Consider the following 20,498-nt stretch of genomic DNA (forward strand, 5'->3'; position numbering starts at 1 on the left):
TAGAACATTGGCTGGTATATGCAGATTTTTGGGGCGTAAATATTAATGATCCCGACTGCAACGTCACAGTCGGTGTTATGTTGGGATTCGCCTGTTTTTCAGTAGTCTTTTGCAAACACGAGATTTACATATGAAGGAGGAAACAGTTGTGTTTGAGGCTCACATACTGTCAGTTACATGGACAGAACACTTATTATACAACTATGCCAAGATAAAGACAGTTTTCCATTATATGGCACTTTTAAATAAAGAATACATATATACAGAATAACGAAAAGTAAAGAAAGAAAGAGAGAGATCAAGGAATGGCAAATATCACAAACAGTTAATCTATGAGAGCCAGTAAAGAATCAGATCACCTTAAGGCAGGGGCAAACAATCTTAAACACATCTAAATATCCATAGAAATAATACTTGCATTTGGTGCTGAGCAAGAGTGTGTGTCTGTGTCTGTGTCTGTGTGTCTGTGTGTCTGTGTCTGTGTGTGTGTGTCTGTCTGTGTGTGTGTGTGTGTGTAGATCCTCGTGGTTTGTGAGCTTGAAGTGTTGTTTAAGTTCTTCTGGAGAGCGCGTCGTTCGCAGGAAGTTTAAAAGGTTTAATTGAAAGCAAAGTTGCTGAAAATCAAGAAGATGTTGTCTCATCCGAAGGACAGGAAAAAGAGCGGACAGGGAAGAAGGAATGAGAGAAAATGAGCTAATGTCATCGTCCTTTAAGGATAAATCAGTCCACACCTATTTTGGATGAAATGACCAATAGTAGTTAGGAACGTTTAGCGGGAGAGAGTTTCTTTGTCTCCTTCTGACAGCCTAATCTGCATGTTTAGTGATGATGTCAGAATTGGTTATTTTTACTCCAAAGGATGGTGGTAATAGTATTATACATTTTATTGTAACACTAAACATTGTTATTTAAGGCGTAACGAGAGGAATATTTCGATACCAAAGATATGGCTGGAAGAAGCAGAGAAACATTCTTACTCTTGACTATAAGCACTGAGAGTTTAACTAACACAACTAGAAAGTTGTAACTAGGCTAATATAAGCTGGGGACATTCATACACACAGGAATATATCATATACATTCTGGGATGACTTAATTATGAGTTAAATGGAAAGAATGTCTGTGTATATTGGGTGCGTTTCTCCAGTTTCCAAGCCACATGTTCTTTCGTTCCTGGCGTGAGAGGGAAGTTGAGTTGATTCAGATCTTTTTGAAGCTCACGAAGGTGTTTCTGTTCAGCCTCTGCCAGGACACTAAAGTGACAATGGGGGAAATTTGATCCAAACTCATCGGCGCTAGGCCTGTGATTTACATGAAGTCCAAAAAGGTTAAAATCTTTCTGAATCTTAGAACTGAATCGGTCATCGTGATTCAGTCCAGACGCTACACGTTATACTGTATGTGGACCTTGGAAAAAAGTGTAATAAATGTCATTTAGATTCTGTCCTCATATAAATGTTGCTGTTATGTTTCTTCTTATACTTGTTTTTTGTACTATATAGTTGATTTATAAATGCTGTATGTTGTCATGAATGAATGAGATTTTTATTTCTCTTTATTTTATCAGTTTTAGGTTTTATTATGAAGAAATGAAGAAGTCTGCAGTGAAATTCCTGCTGAATCTCAGTGTTGCTGCTGTAGAAAATGTCACAGTTACAGGAACAAGATTCTCTACTCTGCTGTCGTCTGTGTGCAGTTGCGAAACCTTCCCTTTTAATGAAGAGTGGGATGATTATGATCCTGATTATCAGAGTGATTTCCTGCTGGATCTTTGCTCACATGTGAAGAACTATGAGACTCAAACAGGCAGGAGTTTCCTTCCAGCATTACAGTCAGTTTTCCAGTCACCTGATGTCTGGATCATAGATCTCTCACAGAGAAAGTCCTCCGTCCTCCTGGAAGTGCTGAAACTCCAGACAAAGAAGAAACCAGTAGAGCTGAGTGGATGTTCAGAGGAAGAGAGTGAGATGAAGAGTTTCCTTCAGTGTCTGTCCTACATCTCACAGCTGAGGTACCTGATTTTGAACAGCCTTTTGCTCAAAATGTTTAAAAAAAGCTGGAGTGGGTCTTTGTGTATTAAATGGATCATTAAGAAAATTAATTTTGTATTTACCTTTGGATGCAGAAATGTGTAAAGTTGATTGCAAAAACAAAAAAACTGTTATCCTGGGGGTTACAGAGATACAGAAGAGGATTAGGGCCAAGCCATAATAAAAAAATAAAACCATCTCGAGATTAAAGTCACTATAATGCGAGATTAAACTTGTTAAATTTCAAGAAAAAAAGTCGAAATACAATCTTGAGAATAAACTCATTAAATATCGAGAATAAAGTCGTGTTTCGAGAAAAAACTCGTTAAATTTCGAGAAAAAAGTCCAAATACAATCTTGAGAATAAACTCATTACATTTCAAGAATAAAGTCATTGTGTTTCGAGAAAAAACTCGTTAAATTTCGAGAAAAAAAAAATCTCGAAATACAATCTTCAGAATAAACTCATTAAATTTTGAGAATAAAGTTGCTGTGTTTCGAGAAAAAAAGTTGAAATGAAATGTAGAGAATAACGCATTCGATCAGTGTTCATTGCATAGCCTACTGATATCAACCTCATTGAGGTTTCGTGGTTTCCCAGGATACCATAAGACGCATTATTAATCGTTGTTGGTTGTGTACGCCTCCATCCACAGAATGCAACGACCGTAACCATCTATACAGCCATAAATGGCAATGCCGTACGGTTTTAATTTATCATAGCTGTCCATATGCCAGAGTAAATAAATGAATAATTTGTGTGTGTCTGATTGGTCCAGACGCTACAACAACTAGAAAGTTGTTACTAGGCTAATATAAGCTGGGGACATTCATACACACGGGAATATATCATATACATTCTGGGATGACTTAATTATGAGTTAAATGGAAAGAATGTCTGTGTATATTGGGTGCGTTTCTCCAGTTTCCAAGCCACATGTCCTTTCGTTCCTGGCGTGAGAGGGAAGTTGAGTTGATTCAGATCTTTTTGAAGCTCACGAAGGTGTTTCTGTTCAGCCTCTGCCAGGACACTAAAGTGACAATGGGGGCAATTTGATCCAGACTCATCGGCGCTAGGCCTGTGATTTACATGAAGTCCAAAAAGGTTAAAGGAACACTCCATCGTTTTTTTCATATTAAACTATGTTATTCCCTTAACTAAGACGAGTTGATACATACCTCTCTCGTCTCAGTGCGTGCACTCAATCGCTCTGGCGCGCGGCGACACTTTAATAGCACTTAGCTTAACTGTATTTAAATACAGTTACATGAGTAGTTACACGACCAAGTATGGTGACAAAATAAAACGTGGCGCTTTTTTAAGCGGGTAAAAAGGATAACTATAATGTATGGCGCAATAGCACTTGGGACTCGGGAGCACTTCGACTCGGCGCAGTAAAAAGTCACGCCTGAAAAATCCTCTCTCCCTCTCACTTCTGTCATTAGAACCAACGTGACTTTTTACTGCGCCGAGTCGAAGTGCTCCCAGTGCTATTCCGCCATACATTATAGTTATCCTTTTTACCCGCTTAGAAAAGCGCCACGTTTTATTTTGTGTCACCATACTTGGTCGTGTAACTGTATTTAAATAGGGAAAACGTGGAGGTGTTTGGTCGCTTCTAACTTCATCTCTGTTTGGATCCTAATGAATGAACTGGGCTAAGTGCTATCAAAGTGTCGCCCCACACCAGAGCGATTGAGTGCACGCACTGAGACGAGAGAGGTATGTATCAACTCGTCTTAGTTAAGGGAATAACATAGTTTAATATGAAAAAACGGTGGAGTATTCCTTCAAAAGCTTTCCGAAGCTTAAAACTGAATCGGTCATCGTGATTCAGTCCAGACGCTACACGTTATACTGTATATGGACCTTGGAAAAAAGTGTAATAAATGTCACTAGATTCTGTCCTCATGTATAAATGTTGCTTTTATGTTTCTTATTATAAGAATAATTGTTTTTGTGCACTATATAGTTGATTTCTAAATGCTGTATGTTGTCATAAATTAACCGGATTTTTATTTCTCTGTATTTTATCAGGTTTAGGTTCTATGATGATGAAGAAATGAAGAAGTCTGCAGTGAAATTCCTGCTGAATCTCAGTGTTGCTGCTGTAGAAAATGTCACAGTTACAGGAACAAGATTCTCTACTCTGCTGTCGTCTGTGTGCAGTTACAAAACCTTCCCTTTTGATGAAGAGCAGTATGATGATTATGATCCTGTTGATCAGAGTGATTTCCTGCTGGATCTTTGCTCACATGTGAAGAACTATGAGACTCAAACAGGCAGGAGTTTCCTTCCAGCATTACAGTCAGTTTTCCAGTTACCTGATGTCTGGATCATAGATCTCTCACAGAGAAAGACCTCCGTCCTCCTGGAAGTGCTGAAACTCCAGACAAAGAAGAAACCAGTAGAGCTGAGTGGATGTTCAGAGGAAGAGAGTGAGATGAAGAGTTTCCTTCAGTGTCTGTCCTACATCTCACAGCTGAGGTACCTGAACTTACATGCTTTTGATTGTTGATTTAACCCTCAGAGACCCAGACATTGATATTCATGATTTCATTTTTCATCATTAAACATGTTTTAGGAAGGCATTGATGAGAAAATGTATTTTGTTTATGTATGTTTTGGATTGGGGTGTAATTTGGAAAAACATTGCTAATTTACTATGTTGATTTTTAATACAGCAAGTGAAAGTTTGGATTCACAACACAATTCAATGCACACATCTATATGTAAAATAATATATTACAATCAGTAAGGACAAATTCAGTCCTTTAAAAAATTTAGAAATTAGACTATTTAAAACCATGAACTATTTTAAAAAAAAACTGCAATAAAAAAAATCACGTTGAACAAAATAAAAGGTAAAGAATCTGTCCACGACTGTTGAACCAAATAGTGTCTTTCTCCTTTTGTCACTTACATTCAGAAAGTACATTTTTCTCCATTAATTGTTTGGTTTTAGCAATTTTTTCCATTGTCTGGTATAATCAAAATAATAGAAATGCTCTCCTCTGAATATAACTGTAGGCTATGTAATGTAGTAATTTAATACAAATCATTGAGACATTAACGACTTTACACAGCATAGAAAATAGATGAAGATGATTTGGAGTAGTTTATAATTAATAAATTGAATAGAGTCCATTGTTTTGCTGAGCGTAGAAAAATAGTCTCAAATGTGATCATTTCAGGACACATAATGTTGTTCAATATTTAAACACTTTAGGAATTAAGTAAAAAAGTGAGATGGTAAATACTTTTTCAAATATATTTGGGGAAAAATGTATTCATTATAAAGTGTTAATTACTCTTTCAATATTTAATGACTAATGTGCTTTTTTCAAGTGTTTACAACAATGTGAGCTGAAAACAGGAAACAAACAACACATTATTTTAATTTGTATTATTTAGTCAAGTCATAGCTATAAAAAGTTCTGTGATATTTCTATTTATTCACATTTCTCATTTCCATTTTGTTACAGATTCTCTAATCTGAATGAAAGTGTTCAAAGCAGATTTCTTCTGAGACTCTTCATTAAAGCAGCAGAGACTGAGACACAGACAGGAGAGCAGATGCTGAAACTGTTATCATCAGTCTGCACCTACACATCTTTTCCTTATCAAAACACTGACAGAATTAAACAGAGTGATTTCCTGCTGGATCTTTACTCACATGTGAAGAACTATGAGACTCAAACAGGCAGGAGTTTCCTTCCAGCATTACAGTCAGTTTTCCAGTTACCTGATGTCTGGATCATAGATCTCTCACAGAGAAAGACCTCCGTCCTCCTGGAAGTGCTGAAACTCCAGACAGAGAAGAAACCAGTAGAGCTGAGAGGATGTTCAGAGGAAGAGAGTGAGATGAAGAGTTTCCTTCAGTGTCTGCCCTACATCTCACAGCTGAGGTACCTGAACTTACATGCTTTTGATTGTTGATTTAAACCTCAGAGACCCAGACATTGATATTCATGATGTTATTTCTTTTTACATCATTAAACATGTTTTAGGAAGGCATTGATGAGAAAATGTATTTTGTTTATGTATGTTTTGGATTGGGGTGTAATTTGGAAAAACATTGCTAATTTACTATGTTGATTTTTAATACAGCAAGTGAAAGTTTGGATTCACAACACAATTCAATGCACACATCTATATGTAAAATAATATATTACAATCAGTAAGGACAAATTCAGTCCTTTAAAAAATTTAGAAATTAGACTATTTAAAACCATGAACTATTTAAAAAAAAAACTGCAATAAAAAAAATCACATTGAACAAAATAAAAGGTAAAGAATCTGTCCACGACTGTTGAACCAAATAGTGTCTTTCTCCTTTTGTCACTTACATTCAGAAAGTACATTTTTCTCCATTAATTGTTTGGTTTTAGCAATTTTTTCCATTGTCTGGTATAATCAAAATAATAGAAATGCTCTCCTCTGAATATAACTGTAGGCTATGTAATGTAGTAATTTAATACAAATCATTGAGACATTAACGACTTTACACAGCATAGAAAATAGATGAAGATGATTTGGAGTAGTTTATAATTAATAAATTGAATAGAGTCCATTGTTTTGCTGAGCGTAGAAAAATAGTCTCAAATGTAAGTTGATCATTTCAGGACACATAATGTTGTTCAATATTTAAACACTTTAGGAATTAAGTAAAAAAGTGAGATGGTAAATACTTATAAAATATATTTGGGGAAAAATTTATTCATTATAAAGTATAACCAACACGTGCTACTCTGAGTAAATGCTAATTAAGAATCTGTTTGTAGGGAGGGTCACAAACACCAACATATGTTTTAAACTAATGAGTAAATAAAAACAGCAATGTAAGCACCTTTTGTGAACTTTATATAATCACCGAAATAGACTCAAAATAAAGAAACAACATCCAAACAGCACTGCAAAAACACACTGCCCACAAAGATATACATAGAGTTCTGTACACATGGGTTGAAGCAAGATGCAAGTCCCGATTGTCTTTAAGGAGTCCAATGATGTAGAGGCTTGATGGCAAACGAAACCCAACAATTGCAGACGACAGTCATCAAACACATATATCTCCCGTCAACGGCAGTCCGCAGCAGCAAAGTCATGAACCTGGTAGAAGTACTCAATGTGACATAATCCCAACCAGGACCACAAAACTGGCACAAATTCATTCAGCAGATACAAAAAAGTCCTTCTACAAAACAAAAAATGCCTCCTGTTATTTATCTGCATCAAATCCCCTATATTCAATAAGCACAAAGATAATATTTCACCAGTAAATAAAACTTAAACATTAACATGAACGTTTTACTTACAGTTGAGCATGAAACAAACTGTTTCCCAACAGGGCCTTGTTTGACCAAGGAGGTCAGCCATGATAATTTATTCTACTGCTCACCCGTCTCTTTCCCTTCTTATACTGTCTATGGTCTCTTTATCTAAACGCAGTTGTCTCACTAATACCCCTAGTGGTGAGGAGTGTAATAGCGGTCTAAGTAACTGACAGGTGTCTGTTACAAAAGTGTTAATTACTCTTTCAATATTTAATGACTAATGTGCTTTTTTCAAGTGTTTACAACAATGTGAGCTGAAAACAGGAAACAAACAACACATTATTTTAATTTGTATTATTTAGTCAAGTCATAGCTATATTAAGTTCTGTGATATCTCTATTTATTCACATTTCTCATTTCCATTTTGTTACAGATTCTCTAATCTGAATGAAGGTGTTCAAAGCAGATTTCTTCTGAGACTCTTCATTAAAGCAGCAGAGACTGAGACACAGACAGGAGAGCAGAAGCTGAAACTGTTATCATCAGTCTGCACCTACACATCTTTTCCTTATCAGTGGACTGACAGAATTAATCAGAGTGATTTCCTGCTGGATCTTTACTCACATGTGAAGAACTATGAGACTCAAACAGGCAGGAGTTTCCTTCCAGCATTACAGTCAGTTTTCCAGTTACCTGATGTCTGGATCATAGATCTCTCACAGAGAAAGACCTCCGTCCTCCTGGAAGTGCTGAAACTCCAGACAAAGAAGAAACCAGTAGATCTGAGAGGATGTTCAGAGGAAGAGAGTGAGATGAAGAGTTTCCTTCAGTGTCTGTCCTACATCTCACAGCTGAGGTACCTGAACTTACATGCTTTTGATTGTTGATTTAACCCTCAGAGACCCAGACATTGATATTCATGATTTCATTTTTCATCATTAAACATGTTTTAGGAAGGCATTGATGAGAAAATGTATTTTGTTTATGTATGTTTTGGATTGGGGTGTAATTTGGAAAAACATTGCTAATTTACTATGTTGATTTTTAATACAGCAAGTGAAAGTTTGGATTCACAACACAATTTAATGCACACATCTATATGTAAAATAATATATTACAATCAGTAAGGACAAATTCAGTCCTTTAAAAAATTTAGAAATTAGACTATTTAAAACCATGAACTATTTAAAAAAAAAACTGCAATAAAAAAAATCACATTGAACAAAATAAAAGGTAAAGAGTCTGTCCACGACTGTTGAACCAAATAGTGTCTTTCTCCTTTTGTCACTTACATTCAGAAAGTACATTTTTCTCCATTAATTGTTTGGTTTTAGCAATTTTTTCCATTGTCTGGTATAATCAAAATAATAGAAATGCTCTCCTCTGAATATAACTGTAGGCTGTGTAATGTAGTAATTTAATACAAATCATTGAGATATTAATGACTTTACACAGCATAGAAAATAGATGAAGATGATTTGGAGTAGTTTATAATTAATAAATTGAATAGAGTCCATTGTTTTGCTGAGCGTAGAAAAATAGTCTCAAATGTGATCATTTCAGGACACATAATGTTGTTCAATATTTAAACACTTTAGGAATTAAGTAAAAAAAGTGAGATGGTAAATACTTATAAAATATATTTGGGGAAAAATGTATTCATTATAAAGTGTTAATTACTCTTTCAATATTTAATGACTAATGTGCTTTTTTCAAGTGTTTACAACAATTTGAGCTGAAAACAGGAAACAAACAACACATTATTTTAATTTGTATTATTTAGTCAAGTCATAGCTATAAAAAGTTCTGTGATATTTCTATTTATTCACATTTCTCATTTCCATTTTGTTACAGATTCTCTAATCTGAATGAAAGTGTTCAAAACAGATTTCTTCTGAGACTCTTGATTAAAGCAGCAGAGACTGAGACACAGACAGGAGAGCAGAAGCTGAAACTGTTATCATCAGTCTGCACCTACACATCTTTTCCTTATCAAAACACTGACAGAATTAAACAGTGTGATTTCCTGCTGGATCTTTACTCACATGTGAAGAACTATGAGACTCAAACAGGCAGGAGTTTCCTTCCAGCATTACAGTCAGTTTTCCAGTCACCTGATGTCTGGATCATAGATCTCTCACAGAGAAAGTCCTCCGTCCTCCTGGAAGTGCTGAAACTCCAGACAAAGAAGAAACCAGTAGATCTGAGAGGATGTTCAGAGGAAGAGAGTGAGATGAAGAGTTTCCTTCAGTGTCTGCCCTACATCTCACAGCTGAGGTACCTGAACTTACATGCTTTTGATTGTTGATTTAAACCTCAGAGACCCAGACATTGATATTCATGATTTCATTTTTCATCATTAAACATGTTTTAGGAAGGCATTGATGAGAAAATGTATTTTGTTTATGTATGTTTTGGATTGGGGTGTAATTTGGAAAAACATTGCTAATTTACTATGTTGATTTTTAATACAGCAAGTGAAAGTTTGGATTCACAAAACAATTCAATGCACACATCTATATGTAAAATACTATATTACAATCAGTAAGGACAAATTCAGTCCTTTAAAAAATTTAGAAATTAGACTATTTAAAACCATGAACTATTTAAAAAAAAAACTGCAATAAAAAAAATCCCGTTGAACAAAATAAAAGGTAAAGAATCTGTCCACGACTGTTGAACCAAATAGTGTCTTTCTCCTTTTGTCACTTACATTCAGAAAGTACATTTTTCTCCATTAATTGTTTGGTTTTAGCAATTTTTTCCATTGTCTGGTATAATCAAAATAATAGAAATGCTCTCCTCTGAATATAACTGTAGGCTATGTAATGTAGTAATTTAATACAAATCATTGAGACATTAACGACTTTACACAGCATAGAAAATAGATGAAGATGATTTGGAGTAGTTTATAATTAATAAATTGAATAGAGTCCATTGTTTTGCTGAGCGTAGAAAAATAGTCTCAAATGTGATCATTTCAGGACACATAATGTTGTTCAATATTTAAACACTTTAGGAATTAAGTAAAAAAAGTGAGATGGTAAATACTTATAAAATATATTTGGGGAAAAATGTATTCATTATAAAGTGTTAATTACTCTTTCAATATTTAATGACTAATGTGCTTTTTTCAAGTGTTTACAACAATGTGAGCTGAAAACAGGAAACAAACAACACATTATTTTAATTTGTATTATTTAGTCAAGTCATAGCTATATTAAGTTCTGTGATATCTCTATTTATTCACATTTCTCATTTCCATTTTGTTACAGATTCTCTAATCTGAATGAAAGTGTTCAAAGCAGATTTCTTCTGAGACTCTTGATTAAAGCAGCAGAGACTGAGACACAGACAGGAGAGCAGAAGCTGAAACTGTTATCATCAGTCTGCACCTACACATCTTTTCCTTATCAAAACACTGACAGAATTAAACAGTGTGATTTCCTGCTGGATCTTTGCTCACATGTGAAGAACTATGAGACTCAAACAGGCAGGAGTTTCCTTCCAGCATTACAGTCAGTTTTCCAGTCACCTGATGTCTGGATCATAGATCTCTCACAGAGAAAGACCTCCGTCCTCCTGGAAGTGCTGAAACTCCAGACAGAGAAGAAACCAGTAGAGCTGAGAGGATGTTCAGAGGAAGAGAGTGAGATGAAGAGTTTCCTTCAGTGTCTGTCCTACATCTCACAGCTGAGGTACCTGAACTTACATGCTTTTGATTGTTGATTTAACCCTCAGAGACCCAGACATTGATATTCATGATTTCATTTTTCATCATTAAACATGTTTTAGGAAGGCATTGATGAGAACATTTATTTTGTTTATGTATGTTTTGGATTGGGGTGTAATTTGGAAAAACATTGCTAATTTACTATGTTGATTTTTAATACAGCAAGTGAAAGTTTGGATTCACAACACAATTCAATGCACACATCTATATGTAAAATACTATATTACAATCAGTAAGGACAAATTCAATACTTCAAACGTTTAGATATTTGACTATTAAAACCATGAACTATTTAAAAAAAAAAACTGCAATAAAAAAATCACGTTGGACAAAATAAAAGGTAAAGAATCTGTCCACGACTGTTGAACCAAATAGTGTCTTTCTCCTTTTGTCACTTACATTCAGAAAGTACATTTTTCTCCATTAATTGTTTGATTTTAGCAATTTTTTCCATTGTCTGGTATAATCAAACTAATAGAAATGCTCTCCTCTGAATATAACTGTAGGCTGTGTAATGTAGTAATTTAATACAAATCATTGAGATATTAACGACTTTACACAGCATAGAAAATAGATTAAATGATTTGGAGTAGTTTATAATTAATAAATTGAATAGAGTCCATTGTTTTGCTGAGCTTAGAAAAATAGTCTCAAATGTGATCATTTCAGGACACATAATGTTGTTCAATATTTAAACACTTTAGGAATTAAGTAAAAAAGTGAGATGGTAAATACTTTTAAAATATATTTGGGGAAATATTTATTCATTATAAAGTGTTAATTACTCTTTCAATATTTAATGACTAATGTGCTTTTTTCAAGTGTTTACAACAATTTGAGCTGAAAACAGGAAACAAACAACACATTATTTTAATTTGTATTATTTAGTCAAGTCATAGCTATAATAAGTTCTGTGATATTTCTATTTATTCACATTTCTCATTTTCATTTTGTTACAGATTCTCTAATCTGAATGAAAGTGTTCAAAGCAGATTTCTTCTGAGACTCTTCATTAAAGCAGCAGAGACTGAGACACAGACAGGAGAGCAGAAGCTGAAACTGTTATCATCAGTCTGCACCTACACATCTTTTCCTTATCAAAACACTGACAGAATTAAACAGAGTGATTTCCTGCTGGATCTTTACTCACATGTGAAGAACTATGAGACTCAAACAGGCTGGAGTTTCCTTCCAGCATTACAGTCAGTTTTCCAGTTACCTGATGTCTGGATCATAGATCTCTCACAGAGAAAGACCTCCGTCCTCCTGGAAGTGCTGAAACTCCAGACAAAGAAGAAACCAGTAGATCTGAGAGGATGTTCAGAGGAAGAGAGTGAGATGAAGAGTTTCCTTCAGTGTCTGTCCTACATCTCACAGCTGAGGTACCTGATTTTGAACAGCCTTTTGCTCAAAATGTTTAAAAAAGCTGGAGTGGGTCTTTGTGTATTAAATGGATCATTTAAAAAAATAATTGTTTTGTATTTACCTTTGGATGCAGAAATGTGTAAAATTGATTGCAAAAAAAAAAAAACTGTTATCCTGGGGGTTACAGAGATACAGAAGAGGATTAGGGCCAAGCCATAATAAAAAAATAAAACCATCTCGAGATTAAAGTCACTATAATGCGAGATTAAACTTGTTAATTTCAAGAAAAAAAGTCGAAATACAATCTTGAGAATAAACTCATTACATTTCGAGAATAAAGTCGTTGTGTTTCGAGAAAAAACTCGTTAAATTTCGAGAAAAAAAAAACTCAATACAATCTTCAGAATAAACTCATTAAATTTTGAGAATAAAGTCGCTGTGTTTCGAGAAAAAACTCGTTAATTTTCGAGAAAAAAAGTCGAAATAATCGTGAGAATAAACTCATATTTCGGGAATAAAGTCGTTGTGTTTCGAGAAAAAAAGTTGAAATGAAATGTAGAGAATAACGCATTCGATCAGTGTTCATTGCATAGCCTACTGATATCAACCTCATTGAGGTTTCGTGTTTTCCCAGGATACCATAAGATGCATTATTAATCGTTGTTGGTTGTGTACGCCTCCATCCACAGAATGTAACGACTGTAACCATCTATACAGCCATTAATGGTAATGCCGTACGGTTTTAATTTATCATAGCTGTCCATATGCCAGAGTGCATTTGGGCCAGCGCAAGTGTACTGAAGTCTTCTCAAGCATCTCCTTCAATGAAATTCCACACCTTGAGGATCAACAAGTTTAATAATGCGTCTTATGGTATCCTGGGAAACCACGAAACCTCGATGAATTTCATGTTGGACAAAAGCGAGTACATCGCGCAAATTGGACTGATTTTTCTTCTAAAAAGACCTAGCCGACCTACACCTAAGAATTTTCTATTCTTTGTTACTGAAAGAAAGTCTAAAATATAGCTTGACTAAGTGATCCAACCATGTACTCTATGAAATGCGTTATTCTCTACATTTCATTTCAACTTTTTTCTCGAAACACAGACTTTATTCTCGAAATTTAACGAGTTTAATCTCGCATTATAATGACTTTAATCTCGAGATGGTTTTATTTTTTTATTATTGTTTGGCCCTAATCCTCTTCCGTACAGAGAAGCTGGAAAATAGTCAGGAAAATTAAACTGACTGGTTCTAGAAACCTCAACTAACGTTTGTAGCAAATTAACTCAAAAAGGAAACCCTACGATCTTCTTATCAACTCTTGAGAAAGATTATTGTTCTGGCCATAAATAATAACTTTTCTGTTCTATTAGATTATCAACTAAAGTACTCAACAGTATAAAAGCTTGTGGCTAAAGATCAAACATTTCAGTGACTATGATCTGTGAGCAGCAACAGAGACAATCAAGTGTATAATGGTTTTTAATAAATGAAACTATAAATACATACGACTACATTTAAATAAAGAATGCATATATACAGAATAATGAAAAGTAAAGACAGAAAGAGAGAGGAGATCACAGAATGGAAAATATCACAAACAGTTAATCTATGAGAGCCAGCAAAGAATCAGATCACCTTAAGGCAGGGGCAAACAATCTTAAACGCATCTGAATATTGATAGAAATAATACTTGCACTTATTCTTTGGTGCTGAGAAAGAGTGTGTGTGTGTGTGTGTGTAGATCCTCGTGGTTCATGAGCTTGAAGTCTTCTTTGTGTTCTTCTGGAGGGCGCGTCGTTCGCAGGAAGTTTAAAAGGTTTAATTGAAAGCAAAGTTTCTGTAAATCAAGAAGATGTTGTCTCATCCGAAGGACAGGAAAAAGAGCGGACAGGGAAGAAGGAATGAGAGAAAATGAGCTATTGTCATCGTCCTTTAAGGATAAATCAGTCCACACCTATTTTGGATGAAATGACCAATAGTAGTTAGGAACGTTTAGCGGGAGAGAGTTTCTTTGTCTCCTTCTGACAGCCTAATCTGCATGTTTAATGATGATGTCAGAATTGGTCAATTTTACTACAAAGGCTGGTGGTAATAGTATTATTATTGTAACACTAAACATTGTTATTTAAGGCGTAACGAGAGGAATATTTGGATACCAAGAAAGAAATGGCTGGAAGAAGCAGAGAAACATTCTTACTCTTGACTATAAGCACTAAGCACTAACACAATGTAGCAAATTAGCTCTATGAAATATTAATAATCAATAATAACTGGTTATAATTGATTATGAATATTTGGATCAGTTAATATAATTAACTTACTGTCGTAAATTAATATTACAATCAATTAACCTGTTTGTCCCGTGAACACTCAGGATTAATTGTTTATCAACTCTAAGAAATGTACATTTCCGGGGCATGGGAAATGTCTTTCTTAATTTACAATACTACTAAGAGCAGTAGCAAAAATCTAAATGATTAGTGACTCCAGTTATGAGCTTGAGACACGGACAACTTTACGTGTGACATGAACACGATTTTATTTACTAGTCTAAACACTTAAACTACTCTAACATACACACACATCCATGCATACAGTTTACCAAGGGAAAAAGAGCTGAAGCAGAATACAGGAAAGCAAGAAGTTATAGCATTGTTTGAAATTCAGCAGATCAACAGCCTTGAGCAAACCATCAGTTTAGTTCTAACACACCCTTCTTTAAAGGGGTAAGGATACTTAATGTAACAAATAATGAGACTAAGTTTGATACTTGCATGTCTCGCCCATTTGAATGAAACTGTCCTGATGCAATTTGTTGAGGCTCCAGTTGATCTTTGCTGATGTGGTCTTGATGAGAGAGAACCAGTGGGAGTCAGAGTATCTTTGGTGAATGGAAAGACAAGGCCGCAGCCTGGCACAAGCTTGGTGGGTCCTTAGAGGCTTCTAGTTCAGCATCATCTTCACGTCAGCATTCCAGTACAGGAGTAAGAGAGAGAGCTAAAAGCTGATCTTGGGTTTTTAAAGTGTGAAGAAGTAACACCTTCTGGAGGTGCAAGAGCCAATGAGAGGATTTTCCTTTGGAGGTAAATTCTTTTACGACCATTGTCTTTGAACATGTAATCTGATTGGGTGTTTAACACAAGAATCTTCAAGATGCTTATAATACTAATGCATAAATTAGCAAAATGTAATGTGGATTAACAAATCGGAGGCGAAGATTGGATTTTATAGATGCCACACCAAACATGCCACACTTATGATTTTAGTTGACCATAATATGCAAAGTCTGAAACATTAACCCAATAGAGTTTACAAGAATACAAAAGCCACACCACATAAAAGAAAATCATGAGATGGGAAAATGAGATACATGTTTACACATTTCTCAAGTGGTTATATATAGAATATATAGGATTACAGGGTTTATTTCTCCTCCTCTGACAGAATTTAAGTGAGATTCACAGCTTTCTGGAGACATTCCTTTCGATCATAAAACTCAGTCTCAGTGTGTGTCCTGTAACAAGACACCGCGTCCTGCCAGTGTGTTCGTTTTTGGGGGACGTTTCACAGGCCTTATTTGGGAGAGTGAGTTTGCTGGATTATTCATTAAATAAATGAATAATTTGTGTGTGTCTGATTGGTCCAGACGCTACAACAACTAGAAAGTTGTAACTAGGCTAATATAAGCTGGGGACATTCATACACACAGGAATATATCATATACATTCTGGGATGATTTAATTATGAGTTAAATGGAAAGAATGTCTGTGTATATTGGGTGTGTTTCTCCAGTTTCCAAGCCACGTGTTCTTTCGTTCCTGGCGTGAGAGGGAAGTTGAGTTGATTCAGATCTTTTTGAAGCTCACGAAGGTGTTTCTGTTCAGCCTCTGCCAGGACACTAAAGTGACAATGGGGCAGTGACGTGCGGTCTGGGTAGGCAAACTAGGCACTGCCTACCCTGCCAAAATTCAAAAATAAAATTGTTTATTAAATAATAAACTTGTATTTGTATTTTTACTGTTTATTATTGTGATTTATATATGCAATATGTGTGTTATTCCAGTTATTTAGACGTTATGATGACAAATGTAGCAGTTACGCATAATCAAATATAAAACAAATCGTAGAATAAGCAGTGCTTTTACTGTCCATTCATTGCAGACGGCAAGCGAAAAACCCATGTTGCGCATGCGCACTTCGATCCTGTATTCTTTAACATGTACGTCAAAAAGCACAACTCTGCTGTGCCTTTGGACGTAAATATGGTATGCCCGTAACATCTCCGTAACATATCAGACATGGACCAATTAAAATCGAGATATTACTGGACATTTGCGCAGCTAACGTAATTAACGTTACACCACAGCTAGCCTACATGCCTAATCCCCGCGCCAAATTCAAAGCCAAAATGACAGCACCGGAGTTAAAAGGCCGTCATCAGAGACTTTGCAAACTGAAGGCCCGTAAAGACGAGTTTTACAAAGCTGTGATCGACGTCTTCACGAGGAAAGGGCGGCGGATGAATTTGATGTAGGCTACAAATAATCTACCGATTGGTGAGTCAAAAACTATTTTGGGCGTAATATTGAATTGATAAATATGGTTGAATTTATGCAAGCCATTTGCCTTCATATTCAGTGTGTGATTTTACTTTTACTTTTGGCCGCTGTGCAACAATAAGGATTAAGAATGGTTGCATTCATTCTAATGCTGGAGTGGACATTAACTACCGTTACCCGTGGTGTGTGCCTCTGCCGCGCTTGTGTGTGTGCGATGTGCGTGCGTGTGTGAGTGTGTGTGTGTGAGAGAGAGAGAGAGACTGAGAGAATACACGCGATATACATCCTGATTTGTACATTTCTTGATATGCCGCGCTTGTGCGTAATGTTTACTGTTATTATGTATTATTAATTATTCAATAAATCAGGTAATCTGGCTTTCATAACTCAGTGCTAGCCTCTTTAAGACATCACCGCACGTCACTGCAATGGGGGCAATTTGATCCAGACTCATCGGCGCTAGGCCTGTGATTTACATGAAGTCCAAAAAGGTTAAAGGAACACTCCATCGTTTTTTTCATATTAAACTATGTTATTCCCTTAACTAAGACGAGTTGATACATACCTCTCGTCTCAGTGCGTGCACTCAATCGCTCTGGCGCGCGGCGACACTTTGATAGCACTTAGCTTAACTGTATTACAGTTACATGAGTAGTTACACGACCAAGTATGGTGACAAAATAAAACGTGGCGCTTTTCTAAGCGGGTAAAAAGGATAACTATAATGTATGGTGGAATAGCACTGGGAGCACTTCGACTCTGTGCAGTAAAAAGTCACGCCTGAAAAATCCTCTCTCCCTCTCACTTCTGTCATTAGAACCAACGTGACTTTTTACAGCGCCGAGTCGAAGTGCTCCCAGTGCTATTCCGCCATACATTATAGTTATCCTTTTTACCCGCTTAGAAAAGCGCCACGTTTTATTTTGTGTCACCATACTTGGTCGTGTAACTACTCATGTAACTGTATTTAAATAGGGAGAACGTGGAGGTGTTTGGTCGCGTCTAACTTCATCTCTGTTTGGATCCTAATGAATGAACTGGGCTAAACTAAGTGCTATCAAAGTGTCGCCGCGCGCCAGAGCAATTGAGTGCACGCACTGAGATGAGAGATGTATGTATCAACTCGTCTTAGTTAAGGGAATAACATAGTTTAATATGAAAAAAACGGTGGAGTGTTCCTTCAAAAGCTTTCCGAAGCTTAAAACTGAATCGGTCATCGTGATTCAGTCCAGACGCTACACGTTATACTGTATATGGACCTTGGAAAAAAGTGTAATAAATGTCACTAGATTCTGTCCTCATGTATAAATGTTGCTGTTATGTGTCTTATTATCAGAATAATTGTTTTTGTGCACTATATAGTTGATTTCTAAATGCTGTATGTTGTCATGAATGAATGAGATTTTTATTTCTCTGTATTTTATCAGGTTTTGGTTCTATGATGATGATGATGAAGAAATGAAGAAGTCGTCTGCAGTGAAATTCCTGCTGAATCTCAGTGTTGCTGCTGTAGAAAATGTCACAGTTACAGAAACAAGATTCTCTACTCTGCTGTCGTCTGTGTGCAGTTACAAAACCTTCCCTTTTGATGAAGAGCAGTATGATGATTATGATCCTGTTGATCAGAGTGATTTCCTGCTGGATCTTTGCTCACATGTGAAGAACTATGAGACTCAAACAGGCAGGAGTTTCCTTCCAGCATTACAGTCAGTTTTCCAGTCACCTGATGTCTGGATCATAGATCTCTCACAGAGAAAGACCTCCGTCCTCCTGGAAGTGCTGAAACTCCAGACAGAGAAGAAACCAGTAGAGCTGAGAGGATGTTCAGAGGAAGAGAGTGAGATGAAGAGTTTCCTTCAGTGTCTGTCCTACATCTCACAGCTGAGGTACCTGAACTTACATGCTTTTGATTGTTGATTTAAGGCGAGACACGGCAGGCAAAAACATTGTTTTTTTTTTCACTGGTCAATTTTGAGATTTTGGGATATTTGTCTTCAATAACATGTCTTCTTTCTGACTTGTGGTGAAAAAAAGGCCGAAATACACATTTAGGTCTTTATTTTCCTACACTTTTTCTGTTTGCGTCTGTAGATTTCTCATAAATTCAACAAAAGTTGGCGTTGTAAATCATCCTTCCCGCTGCTCCGCGGTCGCTGTCTGCACACTGTCATCACATACACCTTTAGAAAGCTCTCTCTCTTCTGTACAATGCTGTCGGATCCAAATATGGTCATTTCATTTTTATCAGCAACCAATCATGAAAGTAAAAGGGGGGATTTAACTCAAAATGTGCAATCTCATTGGCTGATATAAATCTTTAAAGCCCGTTTTCTCAAAATGACTTTTCTCTCATTCTCCAAGTCCGAAATCTCCACTTCAGTAGCACCTATATACACCAAACTTTCCAGTCTTGTACCTAGTTATATTATGAAGACATTTACAGAGGGATTTGTAAATATATTATTCCTAGCTTGATTTATATAACATTTTATTCCAAAAAACATGGCGAAAATCATTTTTCAGGCTATTGACAGTATATTCTGATTTACAGGATAACAAAAGTAGATATCCTAGCCTGGCTAACGTCAGACCTCTTTCTCATTGAGACATGGTCTGGGAACCACATGTTCATTTTGTCATATTTGAGGCGTGGTTTACGAATGCCCAGAGCCGTTTATTGGGCGCTACGAATGTCTATCAAATGCGCCTGTACGTAGTTCATAGCCAATTGTTTCAATTATACCAGATGATGTATGTAGAGCGACAGCAATTCGACGAGGAAGAAAACGATGGCTGAAGAAGACTAAACTACTTAGAACACTATCTAAGGCTGCATCGAAAGGTAACTTCGCGTCTGCTGCCATGTTGGATCCATAGATATAAACAAACTGCTTCGGTGTGTCGCATAGACGTCGTCATTGTCTTGCTGCTCCCTCCCCGTTCTGTGATTGGTCCCCTTTTATTCAGGCTGCCTAGCAGCGTGAATAAAATCGCGCTGCGCTCAAGGCAGCATGGGGAAACCCAGGCTAGTAGATATCCATAAATCCCTCTGTAATTTTTTTCCCATCTAATATGTGAACACAATGGAAAATTAATTTTGAACCTGGCTTTATCCAATACTCAGATTTAAAACATATGCAAATTAGATAATGCCTAATTTGCATATTTAAACATTAAATTACAGAAAACTTGTAATACATTTTTTTTCTCATCTTAATGTAGGTAATCAACTGGGAAAGTTTCATGGTGATATCTGCTAGTTAACATTTTTACCCCATTCACCTGTAGTGTTTCGCCTTAACTCTCAGAGACCCAGACTATTTTTTCATCATTAAACATGTTTTAGGAAGGCATTTATAAGAAAAGTTATTTTGTTTATGTATGTTTTGGATTGGGGTGTAATTTGGAAAAACATTGCTAATTTACTATGTTGATTTTTAATACAGCAAGTGAAAGTTTTGGATCCACAACACAATTCAGTGCACACATCTATATGTAAAGGGATAATCCACAGCTAGCCATGCAT

At 36.0% G+C, this 20,498-nt stretch overlaps 1 protein-coding gene across 4 annotated transcripts in view; it reads left to right on the top strand.

The window, feature by feature from the left end:
- LOC311092136 (uncharacterized protein) overlaps window positions 1–20,498 on the top strand; it is a gene marked incomplete at its 5' end in the record, with an annotated part of 51,901 nt that overhangs the window by 24,059 nt on the left and 7,344 nt on the right. For 3 of the 4 annotated variants that reach the window (XR_014608210.1, XM_084128493.1, XM_084128494.1), the window contains 8 exons: window positions 1,568–2,011; window positions 4,069–4,518; window positions 5,517–5,939; window positions 7,741–8,163; window positions 9,162–9,584; window positions 10,583–11,005; window positions 12,000–12,422; window positions 18,400–18,858. Coding sequence is in view for 3 of the 4 variants with exons in the window: in XM_084128493.1 (XP_083984619.1) it covers window positions 1,568–2,011; window positions 4,069–4,518; window positions 5,517–5,939; window positions 7,741–8,163; window positions 9,162–9,584; window positions 10,583–11,005; window positions 12,000–12,422; window positions 18,400–18,858 (3,468 nt within the window). The remainder of the gene's footprint in view (window positions 1–1,567; window positions 2,012–4,068; window positions 4,519–5,516; window positions 5,940–7,740; window positions 8,164–9,161; window positions 9,585–10,582; window positions 11,006–11,999; window positions 12,423–18,399; window positions 18,859–20,498) is intronic. The other variant, XM_084128495.1, reaches the window with a different exon arrangement.

The sequence above is a fragment of the Abramis brama genome (assembly GCF_963993115.1).
Source record: "Abramis brama genome assembly, chromosome: 1".
In the NCBI taxonomy this organism is placed as follows: domain Eukaryota; kingdom Metazoa; phylum Chordata; class Actinopteri; order Cypriniformes; family Leuciscidae; genus Abramis; species Abramis brama.